This window comes from Jaculus jaculus, chromosome 5, assembly GCF_020740685.1.
Source record: "Jaculus jaculus isolate mJacJac1 chromosome 5, mJacJac1.mat.Y.cur, whole genome shotgun sequence".
Taxonomy (NCBI): Eukaryota; Metazoa; Chordata; class Mammalia; order Rodentia; family Dipodidae; genus Jaculus; species Jaculus jaculus.
Window position 1 is genome coordinate 174469856 of NC_059106.1, and position 22192 is coordinate 174492047.

At 42.8% G+C, this 22192-nt stretch overlaps 1 protein-coding gene across 1 annotated transcript in view; it reads right to left on the reverse strand.

The window, feature by feature from the left end:
• Window positions 1-2648: 2648 nt before the first annotated feature.
• The window catches only part of LOC101615396 (solute carrier family 4 member 1 adaptor protein), a 29101-nt gene continuing 9557 nt past the window's right edge, over window positions 2649-22192 (reverse strand). The window contains exons 6-14 of the mRNA XM_045149472.1: window positions 21262-21422; window positions 20212-20281; window positions 19525-19711; window positions 17469-17580; window positions 13471-13708; window positions 8490-8561; window positions 6881-6948; window positions 3864-3933; window positions 2649-3403 (exon numbers count right to left, since the gene is read on the reverse strand). Coding sequence (XP_045005407.1) covers window positions 3354-3403; window positions 3864-3933; window positions 6881-6948; window positions 8490-8561; window positions 13471-13708; window positions 17469-17580; window positions 19525-19711; window positions 20212-20281; window positions 21262-21422 — 1028 coding nt within the window. The 3' untranslated portion in view covers window positions 2649-3353. The remainder of the gene's footprint in view (window positions 3404-3863; window positions 3934-6880; window positions 6949-8489; window positions 8562-13470; window positions 13709-17468; window positions 17581-19524; window positions 19712-20211; window positions 20282-21261; window positions 21423-22192) is intronic.

Here is a 22192-nt window from a genome sequence, read left to right on the forward strand (position 1 = left end):
ACCTCCAACTCAGGAACCAATGTGGAAGAGGTAACAGAAAGAAGGTAAGAGCCAGAACATGGGGAGAACTATTCTGGAATGCAGTCTTCCAGACACAACATGGTGGTTTCATTTAATTTATAATTTCACAGTAGCTGTTGCTACGTGCACAAGACCTACATAATATGGGGGAAGGTGACATCAAAACAGAAGACAGACTAGCTGGAAAGAACGGTTCAGTGGAGTGGGGAGACGGTAGAGGGAAGATGAAGAAGGTGGGAGGGGATTATGATCAGGGTTCATTTTTATCCTGTGTTCAATTGAGAGAAAGTTTACTGTGTGCCAGTACTAACCACTGAGCCTTCATGGGCAGTAGGTGCAATGAATTGAGAATGAGTGCAGCTTCTTTCTCCGCCTAGGTTTGAGTGAGCGATCCAGAAGATCCCCTTACCAGCCCAGCCTATTCTCATGCCTTGTTCATGGTTACAGGCTAAGTGGTGGGGAAATACAAAGCCAGCCTCTGGATGGAGGGAGGGTGTTCTTCCTATGCAGGCACTGACCCTGACCAGCCTGCGCTCATGATAATGGAGATGTGGCCTGAGGTGATAATGCTCATCATGAAGTCTCAGTGCCCAACTAAGATAAGCAGTCTTGACAGTGGTAACCTGTGATGATACCTTAACATTTGCTTTATTGATACTTTATTTCTTCCCTATCTCTAAATATCTTTTTTGTTTTTGTTTTTGTTTTGTGTTTTTTCAAGGTAGGGTCTCACTCTAGGTCAGGCTGACTTGGAATTCACTATGTAGTCCCAGGGTGGCCTCGTACTCAACAGCGGTCCTCCTACCTCTGCCTTCCAAGTGTTGGGATCAAAGGGGTGCACCACCACTCCTGGCTCTAAATATCTTAAATACATCTATTTTTAGAAAAGTTTTTTTTTTTTTTTTTTAAGTCAGGGTCTCACACTGTAGCACAAAGCTAGCTCAGAACTCAGTATACAACCCAAAATGTCCTTGAACTTGTGGCCTTCTGCCTCCTCAGAGCTGGGATTAGATGCATGAGCCATCGTGCCTGGATAGAAAAATGTTTAATATTTATTTTTTATTTAGAATGAGCATACCAGGGCCTCCTGCCACTGCAAACAAATTCCAGATGCACGTGGCACTTTGTATATCCAGCTTTACATGGGTACAGGGGAAGCAAGCCTAGATGTCACACTTTGCAAGCAAGCACTTTTAACCACTGAGCATTCTCTCCAGCTCAGAATCTTTTTCTAGGGGGTGGGGGTTTGAGGTAGGGTCTCACTCTAGCTCAGGCTGACCCAGAATTTACTATGTAATCTCAGGGTGGCCTTGAACTCACAGCGATCCCCCTACCTCTGTTTACCATGTGTTGGGATTAAAGGTGTGCGCCACCATGCCCAGCTAATTTTGTGGTTTTTTTTTGAAACAAGGTTTTGGGGCTGGAGAGATGGCTCAGCAGTTAAAGGCAACTGCTTGCAAGCCTGCCAATCTCTGGATCCTCTCCAGCATCCAACCAAAGCTGGACACAAAGTGGAACACACTCTATGATCCCAGGGTGCCTATGACAATGGGAGGTGGAGCCAGAAGAACCCAGAGGCTCAGACTAGATAGTGTGGCACACACAATGGTAAAACGAGAGAAATTCTGTCTCAAATAATGTAGAAGACGATGACTACCCAAAGTTGTCTTCTAACCTCTAACACGTACCATGGCACCCATGTGCTCATACACAGACACCCCCAGGAGAGAAAGAGAGAGGGAGAGAGATACGGTCTCATGTAGCTTAGGCTGGTTTTGAACTCTGTGTAGCCAAGAATGATGGTGAATTTTTGATTATCCAGCCTCAATCTCCCAAGTTCTTGGAGACCAGGCATGAGACACTGTGTCTGGGTTTTGTGTGCCAGGGATGGAACCAGAGGTTTGTGTGTGCTAGGCGAGCACTCTACATTCCTAGCCCAAGAAATATTTTTCATAAAAACTGGAAAAAACGTTCTGGAAGGTTGTTTATGCAGGGAGATTTTCTTAAAAAAAAAAAAAAGAAAAAAAGAAAAAATCAGAGTATATATGGGAAAACGAAAACAAGTTTTCAGGAAAAAAAAAAAGCCATACCTATATAGATTCCATAAGGTAGAATGACTAAATTAACTTTGTGAAGAGTTGGAATGTCACAAATCCAAAGAAATTATCTTGGGCCTTCTGTAGACTCTGTATTAGTTATCCATTTTCCACCTTACTGTTAGAATGTATTCTTGGAAGCTGGACAGAGCACTCAGTGATTAAAGGGATTTTCTTGTAAAGCCTGTTGGCCTGGGTTTTAATTCCTCAGCACCCACATAAAACTAGACACAAACTAGCAAGAGACCCTGGCAGGTATGCGCGCGTGTGCGCGCGCGCACATACACACACACACTTAAAAATTTTTTAATGTTTAAAAAAAAAACAGGCTGGAGAGATGGCTCAGCAGTTAAAGGTACTTACTTGCAAACCTGCCAGCTTGGGTTCAGCTGCCCAATACCCACATAAAGCCAGATGCACAAAGTGGTGTCTGCATCTGGAGTTTGTTTAGAGTGACAAGAGGCCCCGGTATGCCCATGTATTCTTTCTCTCATAAGTAAAAATTAAAGCATTTAAAAAAAAACCACAAACAACATTAAAACAGTATGTATTCTCAGCAGACTACTGGCTTCCACCAGTCCAAAAGCTAAGAAGAATGTCGTAAGATAGCATCTGACCTCCATATCAAAGTTTCCGTCCACTCTGCTTTAATTCACCTGCCTGGAGCTCCCGCCAAGGAACGTTGTATGACTTCTTTCATTCTGTGACTAATGAAAGCTCATGTAACTGTCTTCACAGTGGACTACATGATCCGTAGCAACCTATATCTGTGTCCCTGAGCCATGATCATTTATATTTAGCCCAGAATAAACTATCACTTATTCCTTTTGAGGGGAGAGCTGTGTTTTGCGTCAGCAGTTTTGGAACCCAATGTTGGGTCCCAAGGATCATACATTTTCAGTATGTAAATCATCCAGCATAGGCATTTAATCAAAGAGCCTTTGACCTTAAATCAACATTAGGGACATCAGCACCTCATTTTATAATAGGTTCATGTGTCTCACTTTACTAATTCTCAAAGTATACGGTTCCCTTTTTACATATATACACAAACATTTGTAAATATAAATACCAAAATAGGAGCATCAGATGGATAAATTAAGGAAACCAAGAGCATAGAAGAGGCCAGTCATTAGGTTGGATAAGCCCTCATGTGAGCTTCTCCAGCATACAACGGGACAGGTCACCCTTAACATCCTTTGGTCCACAGGGTCTTCCTCTGAGGTTCTGAAGCTGTCAATAGCCATACTTGTCATTAAGATGAGTTCTGCCATCTCCACTTTGACCTACATCAAAATATATTTAAAAAAAAAAGAAATAGATTCATTTCTTCCAAACAAGAGGGATAAATATTCAGACATCAGTAGGCCAAAAGCAAGCAAGGAGATTTTATTATTTATGACAAAATTTACTTAACACAATTTCAAAAAGTAGTCTCTTATCATTTCTACCCTAACAACATTTATTAACAGATAGGAAGCAAGTACTGCAAGGAGCTAATTTTCTATCAATTACTGGTATCTTAGAAACAATAGCCATAAAAAAGGCAACATATGAGCTAGGGCTACAGCACTGGTAAAGTGTTCACCTGGCCCAAAGCTCTGGGTTTGAGCCAGGCATGGCGACACACACCTTTAACTGCCAGCCTGGAACTACAGAGCCCCAGACCTGCCTGGCCTATAGTGAGACCATTTCAAAAATCCAAATAAAAATAAAAAAGGAATGTTAGAAGAACTAACAACATACCTTCAGGCGGAACCCACACACAGTAGTCTGGGTCATCTTCTGGATATTTGGAAGAAAGCATGGGTGGAAACTGAAAAGAACAGGCAGATTACTTTACTCAAAATATATATATATTTTTTAGTCAGTCTCATTATTGTAGCTCATACTGGCCCAAATTTGTGATCTTCCTGTATCAGCTTCCAAAAGCTAAGATTATAGATGTGAGCCACCATGCCTGACTCAGAATTGTGTATTATTCTCATGCTTGTTAGCAAACAAAAACTAAGAGAGAACAGTTTCTACCAATGTTCCTGACATTAGTAACCAATATGGGGAAACCTTCTCTGGATCTTGATTTTTTTTTCCCCCACAAAACTTCAGAAAGGGCTAGAGAGATGGCACAGCAGTTAAAGGCACTTTCTTGAAAAGCCTTATGTCTCAGGTTTGATTTCCCCAGTACCCACATAAAGCAAAGGCATGTGTCCAGAGTTTGTTTGCAGTCACAAAAGTTCCTGATGTGCCCATACTCATTCTCTCTCTCTGCTTCTTTCTCTCTCTCAATTAAAAATATTAAAAAAGAAAAAAAAATTGGCAGGCATGGTACATGCTTTTAATCCCAGAACTCAGGATCACTGTAAATATGAAGCCAGCCTGAGACTACATAGTGAATTTCAGGTAAGCCTGGGTTAAAGTAAGACCCTACAGGAAGAAAAAAAAAAAAACAAAAAAAACCTCAACAGCTGATTTTTCAGCTAGTGAGAGTAATGCAATGTTGTGTGTGTATGTGTGTGTGTGTGTGTGTGTTGGTTTTTGAGGTAGGGTCTCGCTCTAGCCCAGGCTGACTTGGAATTCACTAGTAGTCTCAGGGTGGCCTTGAACTCACAGCAATTCTCGGCAAACCTGGTAGCTGTTCTTTGAAAGTCTGTATGTCTGGCCTTTGGCTGGAGTCTTAGAATTTCAATTTTGGAACGGTGATGACCACTGTCCTAAGTGACACTGAATGTCCACTGTATACACAATGTGGTTTATGTTGAACATCTGCTTCCTCCCATGAGTCTGCAACCTGAGTATATGTTGGGCAGGGAATGCATATATATATAATCAATTCCCAACAAAAATCTTTGGCTCTGCTGTGAGCGGTGGTGCACGCCTTAAATCCCAGCACTTGAGAGGCAGAGGTAGAAGGATCACTGAGCATTCGAGGCCACCCTGAGACTACATAGTGAATTCCAGGTCAGCCTCAATTAAGAGTGAGACCCTACCTCAAAAAAAACAAAAAAAGGGCTGGAGGGATGGCTTAGCGATTAAGTGCCTGCCTGTGAAGCCTAAGGACCCCGGTTCAAGGCTCGACTCCCCAGGACCCACATTAGCCAGATGCACAAGGGGGCGCATGTGTCTGGAGTTCGTTTGCAGTGGCTGGAGGCTCTGGCGTGCCCATTCTCTCTCCTTCTCTCTATCTGCCTCTTTGTCTGTGTGTCACTCTCAAATAAATAAATAAATATGACCAAAAAAAAAAAAAAAGCTGGATAATCTGTTAGATTGTCATTTAAAGAAAAATCCTTGGCATTGGGCTGGAGAGATGGCTCAGTGGTCAAGGTGTTTGCATGCAAAGCCTAAGGACCTGGATTCAATTCCCAGTACCCACATGAAGCCAGATGCACAAGGTGGTACATGCATCTGGAGTTGGTTTGAAGTGGCTGGAGGCCCTGGTGCACCCATTCTCTCTAATAAGTGAAATATTGTTTTAAAAAAATCTTTGGCACTGAGTCTGTAGTGAGCTTCTGCAGTTAGCAGTACTTCACATCTGTCATGACTTGTTGCAGAATTAAGCACAGCCTGCCTGTTCACAGTGGAAAAGGCTGTGCTGGCTGGATTCGGGTGTCCCGCATAAACTCGTGTTCTGAATGCTAGTCTCCTCAGCTGATGGCAACTGGAAATTAACACCTCCCAGAGGTGGTGTATTGTTTGGGGGGGGGTGGGCTTATGGGTATTATAGCCAGTGTCCCCTTGCCAGTGTTTGGCACACTCTCCCATTGCTATTGTCCACCTTATGTTGGCCAGGGGTTGACGTCCACCTTCTGCTCATGCCATCATTTTCCCCTGCCATCAAGGAGCTTCCCCTCGAGCCTATAAGCCAAAATAAATCTTTTTTCCCATGGGCTGCTCTTGGTCAGGTGATTTCTGACTGCAATAGGGCTCTTCTGAAGTTTGCACTTGGTTTGCCCCACTGTTGCCCTGGGTGCCTTTTCCCACTGCTGATTCTGCCTGGCAGTCTCTCTGTAGAGTGCACCACAGCCGCAGGTACAACATGCTGGGGCCTCAGCCTTTTTGTAAATTACCTTGGGATGGACTTGAGAGCCTCCTGACACAACTTAGCAATCCTACCTCTGGGAGCCTGACACACCCATAGAGTTATATATACCTAAGATTCTTTTTTTTTTTTTTTTTTTTTGGTTTTTCAAGGTACGGTCTCACTCTGGCTCAGGCTGACCTGGAATTCACTAATTCACTATGTAGTCTCAGGGTGGCCTCAAACTCACGGCGATCCTCCTACCTCTGCCTCCCGAGTGCTGGGATTAAAGATGTGCACCACCACACCCGGCCTAAGATTCTTTATTACTGTGCTAGTGCAGACAGAAGACTAGAAACAAGCTCGGTGTTCACTAATACAGATCTGGTTAGACAGGGCATAGCTATGCAGAAGGGAGCTCTCGACATGCTGATGTGATTTCCATGAGGCTAAAACCTGATGTGTAGGTGTGTTCACTACAGTTTTTGTATAATAAAAGTAGGACAATAAGAACATGTAATTCAAGTGTCTTTGAATGCCCTACTAGAATATGAAACAAGATTCAGAAATTATTAAGCAGAAGCTTGCATGTGAACAGTTACAGGAGATGAGCAGGAAAGGTAGAGAAGTCAAAAATAAAGGTTAAAGATAATCCAGCTAAGGCTCCTGGAAACTCTGCTAAGGTAGTCTCCAAAGATTCAACCCTCAGGAAACTGGGACTCATTTTTAGTTCCAAGAAAATACTTACTTTGCCTGGGCCAGGAGCTTTCTTTTTCTTCAATACATTTCTGCTTTTCTCATATTCATTTTCTGATGCTAATTTAAGAAGGAAAAAAATGAAAAATAGCTATTTTCAGAAAAAATGATATAGAAAGGAAAATTTCTAAGAAAGTGTTATAATTACTAAAGAAAACACCAGTGACAAATTTACAGCTACAAAAACTGTATTAAGAGCTGATCATAGTGGCGCACGTCTTTAATCCCAGCCCTTGGGAGGCAGAGGTAGAGGGATCACCATGAGTTCAAGGCCACCCTGAGACTACAGAATGGTCAGCCTGGGCTAAAGTGAAACCCTACCTCAAAAAATTAAAAAAAAAAAAAAATTGGGGCTGGAGAGATGGTTTAGTGGTTAAGGTGCTTTCCTCCAAAGCCTAAGGACCCAGGTTTGATTTTCCAGGTCCCATGTAAGCCAGATGCACAAGGTGGCACATGCACCTGGAGTTTGTTTGCAGTGGCTAGAGGTCCTGGCGCACCCATATTCTCTCTGTGTGTCTTTCTCTGTGTGTCACTCTCAAATAGATAAATCAACAAAAAATTTTTGTAAAGAGAATTCTGGGCTGAGGAGATGGCTCAGTGGTTGAAAGTTCTTCCTTGCAAAGCCTGCTAGCCTGGTTCAATTCCCCAGTACCCGTGTAAAAGCCAGACACACAAAGTGGTGCATGTCTTCAGATTTTGTGTATAGTATCAAGAAATCCTAACCCACTCATAGTCTCTCTTTAAAAAAGTTAAAACAAGAGAGAATTTTTCCTTAACTAATGTTTCTAACAAGCTATTTGATAAGCTTGAATATGATGAGACTCCTTTTACTATTTTACAGTTTAATGATAACAGTCAAAACTAGAGAAGGCCACCTTCCTAATAGGCTAACCTTCCAATCAACTTGTTTTCATAGATTTTTGAATGACTTCCATGGTGGGAGATATAAAATTAGGAAGGCCTCTGTATGGCCAAAGGGAAACATTAAAGTATTAGGTGCTTTGTTGGGGCAGAGATGGAACCAGGAGATAGGAGAGGAGAGAAAGAAAGGTAAATGACTGGGGAGACAGTTCAATGATTAAAGGCACTTGCTTGCAAAGCCTGCTGGCCCAGATTCAATGCCCCCACACCTATGTAAAGCCAGATGCACAGAGCAGTGCATGCACCTGGCATTCATTTGCAGTGGTAAGAAACCCTGGCACACCCATACAATCACACATGCAAAAAAATCTTGTTTAAAAAAGGCAAATGAGGGGCTGGAGTAATGACTCAGCAATTAAGGAACTACCCAGGTTTGACTTCCCACATAAAACCAGATGCACCAACTGGCACTCATGCATTTGCAGCTCATTTCCAGCGGCTCAAGGCCCTGGTGTGCCCATTTTCTCTCTCGGCTTGCAAATAAATAAATAAATAAGGTAAATGAGATGGCACCAAACACAAACCTCTTATACATTCCAATTTTTTTCAGGGTTTTGGTGGCTGCATGAACCTAGACATCTGTATACCCACTCTCTGTAACGCCCTATGAGGCAGCTTCCCACCCACTCCTTATGAACTGGGTAGCATCTCTGTGCAAAACAGCAATGCAACCTACTTACCTGAGGGTTCCTCATGTGATGAAGCTACTTTGTTCACCTCTTGATAATCTTTGTCTTGTTCCACTTGGCATTCTATAAACAAGTAGTATCAGATTATAAACAAAAACAAAAGAGAAGCTATGTGCATATGTAGTCATCCAATTTTCTACCATCAGCTGCAACTAATGTTGAAGTTTTCAGTAAGTATGCCTAAAGAAATCCGACAGATCAACAAAGTGACATTGAAAAAACTCTTTGAAGTAAAATTTATTGGTAATACTTACCCAAAGCCTTAAAAATGAAGCCAGGCATGGTGGCACATGCCTTTAATCCCAGCACTAAAGAGGCACAGGTAGGAGGACTGCTATGAGTTCGAGGCCAACCTGAGACTACATAGTGAATTCCAGGTCAGCCTGGGCTACCTCAAAAAGCCAAAACAAATAAAAGGGGGAGGGGCCTGGGGAGATAGCTTAGTGGTTAAGGCGCTTGCCTGCAAAGCCAAAGGACCAAGGTTTGATTCCCCAGGACCCACGTAAACCAGATGCACAAGGTGGTGCCTATGTCTGGGTTGCAGCTGCTGTAGGCCCTGGCACGCCCATTCTCTGTCTCTCTCTGCTTCTCTCTCAAATAAATAAATAATTTAAAAAAAAATTTTTTTAAGCCAAAAAAAGAAAAGAAAAATAATATATACATACTCTAGCCAGGTGTGGTAGTGCATGCCTTTAACCCAACCACTCAGGAGGCAGAGGTAGGAGGACAGCTGTGAGTTCAAGGCCACCCTGAGAATATAGAATAAATTCCAGGTCAGCCTGGGCTACAGTGACGTCACACCCTACCTCAAAAAAAAAATTAGAAGAAATGTACATACTCTTTGGCTTTATTATTTGCAAAGACAGAAAGAACTCCAGAAACATGTGCCACTTTGCCCATCAGGCTTTACATGGACACTAGAAAATCAAGCCAGGGCCAGCAGACTTTAGAGGTAAGCACCTTTAGTCTCCAGCCTGCTCCTTTCCATTCTACTTTCATGAGTATTTTTGTTGGTGGTGGTGGTGGTGTTTTGGTTTTGAAGTAGGGTCTCACTTTAGTCCAGTCTGGCCTGGAATTCACTATGTAGTATCAGGCTGGTCTCAAACTCACAGTCTCCTACCTCTGCCTCCCAAGTGCTGAGATTAAAGGCATGTGCTATCATGCCCAGCTGTGAGTATATTACCAAAAACAAAACAAAACAGCACTAAGTATCAAGAGTTATTAATTTATTCTATTTTTACAACAGCAAAATCTTTATTTTATTTTATGTATTTATTTGAGAGAGAAAGAGGCAGATAGTGAGAAAGAGAAAATGGACATACCAGGGCCTCTAGCCACTGCAAACTCCAGACACAAGTGCTCCCTTGTGCAGCTGGTTTACGTGGGTCCTGGGGAATCGAACCAGGGTCCTTAGGCTTCTCAGGCAAGTGCCTTAACCACTAAACCATTTCCCTAGCCCAGCAAAATCTTTTTTATAAAAACTTAAGAAATGTGGTGGACCACCATACCTCTTAGTAAAAGAAAAAATATATATAACATTCTTTCTTAAATAGGAAAAAAACAAGCCATAAAACTGGAGGCATATCATCACCCTTATGCTGTGGTGGTGAATGCTGCATGGACCTAGCCGTCTGTATGGCCATTCTCTGTGATATACATATTAATTATTGTTCCTCTTCCTGCTGGTATGACTAGGCCTGGGGGAGCTATGTATAAGTGTCTTTTTTGAAAGGCAAGGCTTTCTTTGATTGTTTGTTTGTTTATTTATTTTTTGAGGAAGGGTCTCACTCTAGCCCAGGCAGACCTGGAAATAACTCTGTAGTCCAAGGCTATCCTCAAACTCACAACAATCCTCCTATCTCTGCCTCCCTAGTGCTGGAACTAAAGGCATGCCCCACCATGCCAGGCAACACAAGATATTTGTGCCAATAACTAAACAAACCAAAAGGCAAATACAGAAGACATCCCTCTCACATATGTGGAAACAATAACTTCTGTTCCTAAAGAAACAGGAAACACCTAAAGGTGGCTCAGAAGGGATACATCCCAGGCCCAATGTTTGAGAGCAAATATGCATGCATTCCCACACATATTTATGTCAGTTATTATTTTACTTTTTCCTTATATGCTCTATTTCCCATGAGAACTTTTTGTTTTTGTGAGGCAGAATCTCACTTCAGCCTAGGCTGGCCTGGCACTTCCCAGTGCTTCAATTACAGATGTGAGCTAGGGAGACAGCTCAGCAGTTGAAGGGGCTTGCTTGTAAAGCTTCCCAGCCCACGTCCAATTGCCCAGTACCCACATAAAGACGTGAAAAGTGGCACATGCAACAGGAGTTCACTTGCAGTGGCAAAAGGCTGTAGCATGCTCGCTCGCTCACTCTCTTCGAAATAAATAAATGATTAAAAAAGAGAGGGGGTGCTGGGCGTGGTGGTGCACGCCTTTAATCCCAGCACTTGGGAGGCAGAGGTAAGAGAATTGCTGTGAGTTCAAGGCCACCCTGAGACTTCATAGTGAATTCCAGGTCAGCCTGGGCTAGAGTGAGACCCTATCTCAAAAAACCAAAAAAAAAAAAAAAAGAGTGGGGAGAGTAAGCCAGACATAGTGGAACATGCCTTTAATCCCAGCACTCAGGAGACAGAAGTAGGAGTAGGAGTATTGCTATGAATTTGGGGCCAGCCAGCCTGGCTACACAGTGAATTCTAGATCAGACTAGGCTAGCCTGAGACCCTATTTCAAAAGACCCCCCCCCCCAAAAAAAAGATGAGAGGTACGTGGTCGCATAGGCCTTTAATCCTCAGCACTCAGGAAGAAGAGGTAGAGGATTTCCTATGAGTTTGAGGCCACCTTGAGACGATATAATGAAGTCCATGGATTCATATATATATGAATGACATAAGGCTTGACATTATAGACTTAGCAAACCAGAGGTACAGAACCCCTGTCATTTACATTCCTTTGTCCACAGTGGAAATTTGCAGGCTGTGCAATAACTCAGGGCATGCCCATGTCAAGCTATCAAAGCCCCAATATATAGATAAAAACCTCATGTCTTCAGAAAGCACAATCAGAACAAAGGTCAGGACTGGAGAGATGGCTTAGCAGTTAAGGCACTTGCTTGCAAAGCCTAATGATCCAGGTTTGATTCCCTAGTACCCACATAAAGCCAGATGCACAAAGTGGTGCATGAATCTGAAGTTCATTTGCAGCAGCTTCAGGACTATTCTGTCTCTCTTTTCTCTCTCTGCAAACAGGAAGGAGAGAGGGAGGGAGGAAAGAAGGAAGAAAATGACCAAGGTCAGCTACAATATGCCTAACGAACCTCAGGGAGGGCTATCTCCCTAGAGACCTCCCAAATATTCAGACAGCGGGGAAGAAGGGCTGGGAGTTCAAGGATTGTAGAGTTACTTTCTAGGATCAAACAACAGAACACTTTTTTTTTTTTGGTCTATCAAGGTAGGGTCTCACTTTAGCCCAGGCTAAGCTGGGATTCACTATGTAGTCCCAGGCTGGCCTCAAACTCACAGCCTATCGTTCTACCTCTGCCTCCCAAGTACTGGGATTAAAGGTGTGTGCCACTTTTTTTTCCTGGGCTGTGCCAACCTTGCAAGATTAAAAATACACTGCCTCTTGCCGGGCATGGTTGCTCACGCCTTTAATCCCAGCACTCAGGAGGCAGAGATAGGAGGAGCACTGTGAGCTCGAGGCCACCCTGAGAATACACAGGGAATTCCAGGTAAGCCTGAGCTACAGTGAGACCCTACCTTGAAAAACCAAAAAATAAAAATAAAAAATAAACTGGCCCACTCTTGCTGCTCTGTCTCTTTATTAAGAGAGGTGGAGATTTCTGGCATTTCTTAGCAGCTGTGGCTTTAAACTCCACAGATTTCAATCTTCTGTAATTCTGGAACAGACTGAAAATGCCTGTCTTTAATTTGCAAAGGAAATGTAATGATTTGTCAAAGGAGACCAAGAAAGTACATTTCTTTACTACAAAGTTTACAAAGTCAAAAGTGCACAGATAAGAATTAATTTGGGGGCTGGAGAGATGGCTCAGTGGTTAAGGCACTTTCCCGCAAAGCCAACGGGCCCGGGTTCGATTCCCCAGGACCCATGTAAGCCAGATGCACAAAGGTGCACATGCTCATCTGGAGTTCATTTGCAGCGGCTGGAGGTCCTGGCACGCCCATTCTCTCCCTCTCTACCTGCCTATTTCTCTCTCTCAAAGAAAAATAAACTATGTAAAAAAAAAAAAATTTCGCCGGGTGTGGTGGCGCACGCCTTTAATCCCAGCACTCAGGAGGCAGAGGTAGGAGGATCACCATGAGTTCAAGGCCACCCTGAGACTACATAGTGAATTCCAGGTCAGCCTGAGCCAGAGTGAGACCCTACCTCGAAAAACCAAAAAAAAAAAAAATAAATAAATAAATAAATAAATATTTAAAATTAAAAAAAATAAAGAAAGAAAAATAAACTACGTGTGTGTGTGTGTGTGTGTGTGTGTGTATGTATGAGAACTGGTTTTGCTGTTAACCCTACCCATATATTCTCTTTTTTTCTTAATTTTAATCATTATTTATTTATTTGTAAGCAGAGAGAGAGGGAGAGAATGGGCGTGCCAGGACCTCCAGCCGCTGCAAACGAACTCCACATGAGCATGTGCACCTTTGTGCATCTGGCTTTACATGGGTTCTAGGAAACTGAACCCAGGTCATTAGGCTTTGCGGGCAACTGCCTTAACCACTGAGCCATCTCTCCAGCTCTTTTCTTTTATGAGGCAGGGGCTCACTCTAACCTAGACTGATCTGGAACTCATTCTGTGGCCCAGGCTGGCCTTGAAAACACAGTAATCTTCCTAACTCAGCCTCCCAAGAGCTAGGCTTATAGGTATGAACCATCATACTTGGCTTCCTACCCATAAATACAATGGCTCCACTAATCAGAGAAGGCTAGTGAGAAGAAAAAACATTACCATTGCTTTTTGTTTCCTTAGGACATGTAAGATCACTGGAAGTGCTTGGGTCATGCACTGCTGCTTCTGGCTCGGTCTCTGTCTCCTGCAGCAATTGACTGCTTCCATCCTCCATTTTGTTTTCTTGTTCCTTTTCTTTCTCCTCCTCTTCCTCCTCTTCCTCCTCCTCTTCTACTTCAGGTTCATCCTTTGTTCTCATTAAAGCTGGAGGGAGTTCTGGACGCTTAGGGGGCAACTTCTTTGAGGGAAATAAAACCATGAACAAGGAGGTTTTTTTTGTTTTTGTTTTTTGCTTGTGTGTGATGTGTACATGTGCCTTTGTGTGTGTTGGGTAGTGCTCCCCTGCCATGGCCAGAGCAGATATTTGGTGTCTCACTCCATTGCTCTTCCTCCCACTCTTATCTGAACTGGAAAACTCTTTCTTAAATTTTTTTTTTTTTTTTTTTTGGTTTTTTTGAGGCAGGGTCTCACGCTAGCCAAGGCTGACCTGGAATTGACTATATAGTTTCAGAGTGGCCTCGAACTCATAGCAATCCACCTTCCTCTCCCTCCCAAGTGCTGGGATTAAAGGCATGTGCCACCACGCCCAGCTCTTTTTCTTAAAATATTTTATTCTATTTTATTTATTTATTTAAGAGAGGAAGAGGAAGAGGCAGAAAGAGAGAGACTGGGCACACCAAGACCTCTAGTCACTGCAAACAAACTCCAGATGCATGCACTACCATGTGCATCTGGCTCGCGTGAGTACTGGAGAATCGAACCTGGGTCCTTAGACTTTGCAGGCAAGCGCCTTAACCACTAAGCCATCTTTCCAGACCCTGAGCTGGAAAACTCTTATTGATTGTGCAGTTTGCCTTTTATTACAAAATCTCTTAGGTAGTAAATCAAAAACACACTCCCAGGTTGGGAGACATGGCTCAGCAGTTAGTCACTTGCTTGCAAAGACTGACAGCATGGGTTTGATTCTCCAGTACCCATGTGAACCCAGATGCACAAAATGGTGCATGTGTCTGGAGTTTGTATGCAATAGTGCAATGCTGGAGGCCCTGACACACCCATTCTCTCACTCTCTGTCTGCCTCTTTTTCTGTCCCTCTCTCAAATAAATACAATAAAAATAAATGATTAAAGAATACACACTCCCCAAGGAAGAAATCATGAAGACTTCCAGCAATCCTCCTGCCTTTGCTTCCCAATCTTAGGATTATAGGTGTGTGCCCCACTCTGCCCAACGTTGTTTCTATACTTTCAACATAATTTCAAGAAAACAAAAAAGAAGGCATCATTTCTTGAAGAATAAGGTTTTATATATAACATACATAAAGGAAATGGGGTCTCATTATGTTGAGACCAGATTGTTCTCAAATTTTTGGGCTCAAGTGATTCTCCTGTCTCAGCTGTGTAGTTCCAAGGCCACATAATCTAATAAAAACCTTTCAATAAAATCCTTAAAGGAACCGGGTGTGGTGGAACATGCCTTTAATCCTAAAACTCAAGAGGCACAGTAAGGAGGATAGCCATGAGTTTGACACTGCCCTGATGCTATATAGTGAGCAAGACTCAAAAATACACATACATACATACATACATACATACACACACACACACACCCACCCACCCACCCACCAACCAAGCTGGAGGGATGGCTTAGCTGTTAAGGCTTTTGCCCAAAAAGCCAAAGGACCAAGGTTCAATTCCCCAGGACCCATATAAGCCATGTGCACAAGGTGGCACATGTGCCTGGAGTTTGTTTGCAGTGGCTGGAGGCCCTGGTGCTCCCATTCTCTCTGTCTTTCTCTCTGACTCTCTCAAATAAATAAATAAACTTTAAATAAATAAATAAAAGCCAGGCATGCCGCCTTTAATCCCAGCATTCAGGAGGCAGAGGTAGGAGGATCACTGTGAGTTCAAGGCCACCCTGAGACTACATAGTGAATTCCAGGTCAGCCTGGGCTAAAGCAAAATCCTACCTCAAAAAGCCAAAAAAGAAAAAAGAGGGCTGGAGAGATAGCTTAGCGGTTAAGTGCTTGCCTGTGAAGCCTAAGGACCCTGGTTCAAGGCTCCATTCCCCAGGACCCACATTAGCCAGATGCACAAGGGGGCGCACACGTCTGGAGTTCGTTTGTAGTGGCTGGAGGCCCTGGCGTGCCCATCCTCTCCATCTGCCTCTTTTGCTGTCACTCTCAAATAAGTGAATAAAAATGAACAACAACAACAACAAAAATTCTTTAAAAAAGTAAAAATAAAGTGCTTAAAGGTATCAGGCATAGAAGCATATTTCTGTAATCCTCGCATTCAGGAAGCTTAGATCAACCTGGGCAGTGAAATCTTGTCTAAAGAAATCAATCAATAAATAAACAAAACAATGTAAGTACTTAGAAAAAAAATAAGTCATATTTTTGGAATAGCAAGAAGGTATTAAGGTATTCCTTGATTTTACAATTTTTGAAATATTTTACTTTTATTTATTTATTTGTGATAGAAAGAGGCAGAGAGAGAAATATGAATGGGTGTGCCAGGGCCTCCAGCCACTCAAATGAACTCCAAATGCATGTGCCACCTTGTACATCTAGCTCACATGGGTCCTGGGGAATCAAGCCTCAAACCAGGGTCCTTAGGCTTCACAGGCAAGCGCTTAACTGCTAAGCCATCTCTCCAGCCCAGGCTGGGCTCAATATCTTGGCAACCCTCTTGTCTCAACCTCCTAAATTCTGGGACTACATGTATGAGCCACCATACACACCTGGAAAAAAGGGGTTTTGTGTTTTGCTTGTTCTTTCTTTTTTTCTTGGGGGGTGGGGTCAAGTTGGGTCTCACTCTAGCCCAAGCTGACCTGGAATTTACTATATAGTCTCAGACTGGTCTCTAACACACAATGATCCTTAAAGGCATGCACCACCACACCCCATGAAACTGAGCTTTTACAGAGAAATTAGAGTAGCTGTAAACACGTGGAAAGGAGCTTATGTGGGAACCCAGGAAGAGCCTGCCCGTGTAAATTCAGAAAACAGAGGAAAATCATGCATGTAATCAAAGAGAAAAGTTACCCCAAACTATAAAGCAGAGACAAACAGAAAAGCCATGCAAACCAAGAAAGAGTTTTTTGCTCTTCCCCCCATCCACCCCAGCCAGGGTGAAAGGGAAGCCGGCCTCATGTGTATCCTTGCTGCCCTGGTGAACAGAAGTAGACAGGCCAAGCAGAGCAGAACAGAGAGAAGTTCCTGTTTTGTTTGGTTTGGTTTGGTTTTTTTTTTTTAATTATTATTTTGTTGTTGTTGTGCAGGCTACTGAGCCTGGAAGCAAAGCAAACAAAGGTGACCTGGGCAGAGAGAGCTGTTTTTTGTTTTTTGTTTGTTTGTTTGTTTGTTTTTTAAATTTTACTGTATTTACTTATTAGCAAGGAGACAGAGAGAGACAGGAGCATGCCAGGACATCTAGCCACCACAAACTCCAGATGCATGCGCCACTCTGTGCACCTGACTTTACATGGGCACTGGGGAATAGAACCCAGGTCATTAGCACTCAAGTACCTTAACCCTGAGTCATCTTTCCAGTCTCTTACCCCTTGGTTTTTTGGGTCTCAGAGCAGCCAGGCTGACCTAGAACTCATCCTGTAGCCCCAGACTGACCTCAAACTCAGAGCTTCCCAAGGGCTGGGATTATAGGCATGAGCCACCATACCTAGCTCCTTTAAACTTTCTTTTCCTTTAATTTTGTTTATTTATTTGTAAACACAGAAAAATAGAAGACAGAGAGAGAGAGAGAGAAGGGGAACACCAGGGCCTCTAGCCACTGCAAGGAGACTTCAGATACATGCACCACTTTGTACATCTGGCTCCACGTGGATACTGGGGATTCAAACTCAGGTCATTAGGCTCTGCAGGCAAGCAACTTAACCACTGAGCCATCTCTCCAGTCCTCCTTTGAACTTTTAAAAGAAAGTAAAAGTAGCTCAGAGATGACAAGAGTGAAATCTTAATACCCTAACTCACAACTTACCCCAACTGTTCCAGTTTTTAATTTGAATTTGCTCCCTCCTTTCATGGCACCAAAAAGAGGCAACGTAAGTTTTTTGGCTTTGTTTTCTGCATCTGTGGTCTGAGGTTCTGTTCTAAGAAAAAAGGAACAATTATAATTATTCCAGTAAGTCCAATGTTTTATCATAAAAATACCATGAAGCCAGGCATGGTGGTACGCCTTTAGTCCCAGCACTCACTCAGGAGGCAGAAGTGGGAGGATCACCATGAGTTCAAGGCCACCCTGAAACTACAGAGTGAATTCCAGGTTAGCCTGGGCTACAGCAACACCCTACCTCAAAAACAAACAAAATACCATGAAAATAAGAAAGAAACACCCGACAAAACAAAAATTACCACAAAGTGAGTATCTGAGCATATAACAAGACAAAGGACAGCAGAGTCTAAACAATGATAGTACTGACTGTCAGACACAGCTATTAATGTCAAGATGAGGCAGTTCCCTGAGTCTAGCAATTTCTAACATACTTCACATTTATCAAATGATGACTACGGTACAGAGGTTACTGGCAAAGGAAAATATATAAGCATGACCTCATCTCCATTAAGCAGCAGGAGAGATGATCCATGTTGTAAGCATGATGGCCACCTCCTCTGAGAAAGTGCCTTACCTATCTGGAATTCACATCTATCACAGTCATGGGCAATAGCTCTGAGCACTGACATTATAAACAAAAAAGTGCATGCACAGGAAAAAGCAAGGTAGGCTAGCCTTCCTGTGTAGTGAGAGACACTGCGCCTGTGGAGGCTGCTGGTGTTCTCAGAGGCTGGAGAGCAGGAAGCGAAGCCTGCAGAGTAAAGCTGAAGAAGAGTAACAAGAAAGAAACTGGAGCCGGACATGTGGGTGCGCGCCTCAAATCCCAGCACTCTGGAGGCAGAGTAGCAGGATCACTGTGAGTTCGAGGCCACCCTGAGACTACATAGTAACTTCCAGGTCAGCCTGGGCTAGAGTGAGACCCTACCTCAAAAAAAAAAAAAAGAAAAGAAAAGAAAAGAAGAAATTGGATGTGGGGAGAGAACAGCAAAAACAAGAGATGTGTTCAAGAAGCTCAGAAAAGAGAATCTTAAGTTTCAGGCCAGCAAGACCTTAAAATAAGAAGATATGGGCAGGAGAGATGGCTCAGCAGTTAAAGGCACTTGTTTGCAAAGCCTGCTGCTACAGGTTTGATTCCCCAGAGCCCACAAAAAGCCAGATGTACAAAATGGCACATACATCTAGAGTTTGTTTGCAGTGCCAAGAGGTCCTGGGGTGCCCATTCTCTCATTCTCCTTGCAAATAAAATATATACATATTTGTTGTTGTTTTTTGTTTTTATTTCGAGGTAGGGTCTCACTCTAGTCCAGGCTGACTTGGAACTCATTATGTAGCCTCAGGGTGGCCTCAAACTCTCGGCAATCCTCCTACCTCTGCTCCCAAGTGCTGGGATTAAAGGTGTGCGCCACCACGCCTGGCAATAAAGTATCTTAAGGAAATCATTCAGAGCTAGGAAGAGGGCTCTAATCCCAGTACTCATGTAAAATGTCAGGCATCATGGATACTCCCATTCCTGACGAGGGAGACACAGAGAATCTCTGGGGTTACTGGCTAGCTAGTCCAGTAGATTGGGTAAGCTCTAGGTTCAGTAAGATCTCCTATCTCAAAGAATATGACTCAGCAGATAAAGGCAATTGTTTAAAAAGTTACCAGCCTAGGTTCAATTCCCCAGTGCCCACATGAAGCTGGGTGCAAAGTAGAGCCTGCACCTGTGTGTGATTCCAATGTGCCTACAATGGGAGGTGGAGCCAGGGGAATGTGAAACCCAAGGCCAGCTCGTCTAACAGTATGCAGTCTGGCAGTTCATCTGCAGTGGCAAGAGACCCTGCCTCAAAGAAATTTATTTTAAAAAGAATGCAAGTGGACAGCAATCAAAGATGCCAATGAACAACCCCCCCCCCATATACACATGGAAAATAAAAATAATACAAAGTACTACATATGCTACCAAGCTCATTTAAAACTTAATATTATAACCACTTACTTTTTCAGTTCAGGAATCTCTGCCGGCTTTACGATTTTTATTAGCCCTTTCAGTCTCTGCTGCTCTTTCCTCAGTTCCAAGGTTCTCAGGTGGAGTTTCTTCCTCGACACCCCGTCTAGCGTGCTCCCTGCCTTCATGTCTGACATGAACGCGTCTAAAGAATCCTGACAGGGGGTGTCTGATACAGCTGTCCAAAGAGACATAATGTAGATTTAGAAAGATGGCCCCAGACATTGCAGAGTCACTAACAGAAAAATGGCCCCAGAGATTTCATTGAGAAATCACTAACAAAAAGCTGAGCAAAGATCACCACTAACACTGGAAATAAAGAAATATCACAGCTGTGAGAACTCAGAAAGTGATTTATCTCAGTAGGCTTCATTTCCCTTAACTATTAAATAAAAAGAGGCTAGCCCAAACCATTTGCAGTGTTTTCTCTAGCTCTAAAATGTTACTTCTGGCTGGAGAGATAGCTTAGTGGTTAAGGCACTTGCCTGCAAAGCCTAAGGACCCATATGTTTGAGACTCCAGATTCCCACATAAGACAAAGGTGAGGCAAGTGTAAGATTGCACATGCCCACTAAGTTGCAGTGGCTGAGGCCATGGTATGTCAATTCTCTCTCTCTCTTTCTTCTCTTAAAATTAAAAATTAAAAGAAAAGAAAAATATATTTGATGATAACCTTACCTTTGCTTGAGGCTTTGAGCCTCTCAGAAATTTCAGAGAGCTCCTTTTCAGCATCATTTAACTTTGCAACCTACACACACAAATAAACAAGGTTACCTAATTTTTCCTCTTTTCAAACTATGTTTATCTTCTTCCTATTTTCACCACTTAAAATTTTTAAGATGGTTAATTCCAAAGTCCACCTAATTAATCTGGTCCTTATGGAATTCTAATTAATCTGGTCCTTATGGAGTTGATACTGTTCATTTGTTTATTTCAGTTTAGCTGAATAACTTATGAATTAAAGAACTCAGGCTTAAATAGAATTAATAACTATTTTTTTAAAAGCACTTACATTTACTTTTAATCCAAAAATGTTGGATGTGTTAAGCTGTTAAATGCCAGCACCTTATGGCAATTTCATGAAGGATATACTGTTCCATGCTTATACCACACTATGTTCCTTTAAATGCCACAATCCTAAAGTCAAATTTGCTGCTGCCGCCCAATTTTTGTGGCTTTTCAAGGTAGGGTCTCACTCTAGCCCAGGCTGACCTGGAATTCACTATAGTCTCAAGGTGGCCTTTAACTCACTGCAATTTTCCTACCTCTGCCTCCAAAATTCTGGGATCAAAGGCATGCACCTCCACACCTGGCCCCAATTTGGACTTTTTTCTTTTGGGGGAATAATCTCATATCCAAAGAATGTTTGTTAATCAATCAATACCAACCTGAAGGAAAGTCTCTAGCAGTGAGTCAAATTTTCTTCCCGATATGGGTAAAACTAGTTGAGAAACTACAAAAGTTATACCTCACTACAGGTTTTCTATGCTACCATCTTACAAATTAAATGCCCATAAAACAGATTTAAGTAACACATTATCTTATTAAAAAAAAAAGCTGCGTATGGTAGTACAAGCCTTTAATCCAGCACTCAGGAGGCAGAGGGAGGGGTATAGTCATGAGTTTGAGACCACCCTAAGACTACATAGTGAGTTCCAGATCTGCCTACCTTGAAAAAGCAAAAAAAGAAAAACAAATTAGCCCAGCTACTCCTCTGAACAAACTTGCCAGTGATTCAAAGGTTTCTGGCTTCTCATCAATCTTCCCAGCCTTCTTCATGCGGTTTAGTCGTTTCTTCTCAACTAGGCCAGTCCGATCAAGGAATGTGTCATCATCACTATCATAAAAATCTTCTTCCTCCCAGTTCTTGGCTCTCCTTTTCCTAGATACTAAAGGTCAAAGGATTAGTAACAATGTAAATTAAAAAAAAAAAAAAAACAATTAGCCAGGCATGGTGGCACACATCTTTAATCCCAGCACTTGGGAGGCAGAGGTAGGAGGATTGCCATGAGTTTGAGGCCACCCTGAGACTACAGTGAATTCCAGGTCAGCCTGAGCTACAGTTAGATCCTACCTCAAAGAAAAAAAAAAAAAAAAAAGGCTGGAGGCACTTGCCTGCAAAGCCTAAAGACCCAGGTTCAATTCCCCAGTACCCACATAAGCCAGATGTACAAGGTGGTACATGGGTCTGCAGTTTGTTTGCAATGGCTTGAGGCCCTGGCATGCCCATTTTCCCTCCCTCCATCCCTTCCTCCTTCTCTCTCTCTGCCTTTCTTTCTTTCTTAAATAAAATTAAATAAAAAATATTTTTAAAAAGAAACAAACAAACAAAAAGAAAACCCAGAGATTAGAGATGTACTCAGTTGGTAGCAGGCACAAGGCCCTAGGTTTGATCCTCAGCACTGGATAAGCCAGGCATGATGGGGCCTGCCTATAATCCCAGCACTTGGGAGGTAGACACAGAGGATTACAAATTCAAGACCAGGACTGGAAAGATAGCTTAGTGGTTAAGGCACTTGCCTGTGAAGCCTAAGGACCCAGGTTTGATTACCCAGGACCCACAGAAGCCAGATGCACAAGGTGGCACAAGCATTTGGAATTCATTTGCAATGGCTGTAGGTCATGGTGTACCCATTCATTCTCTCTCTTTTTCTCTCTC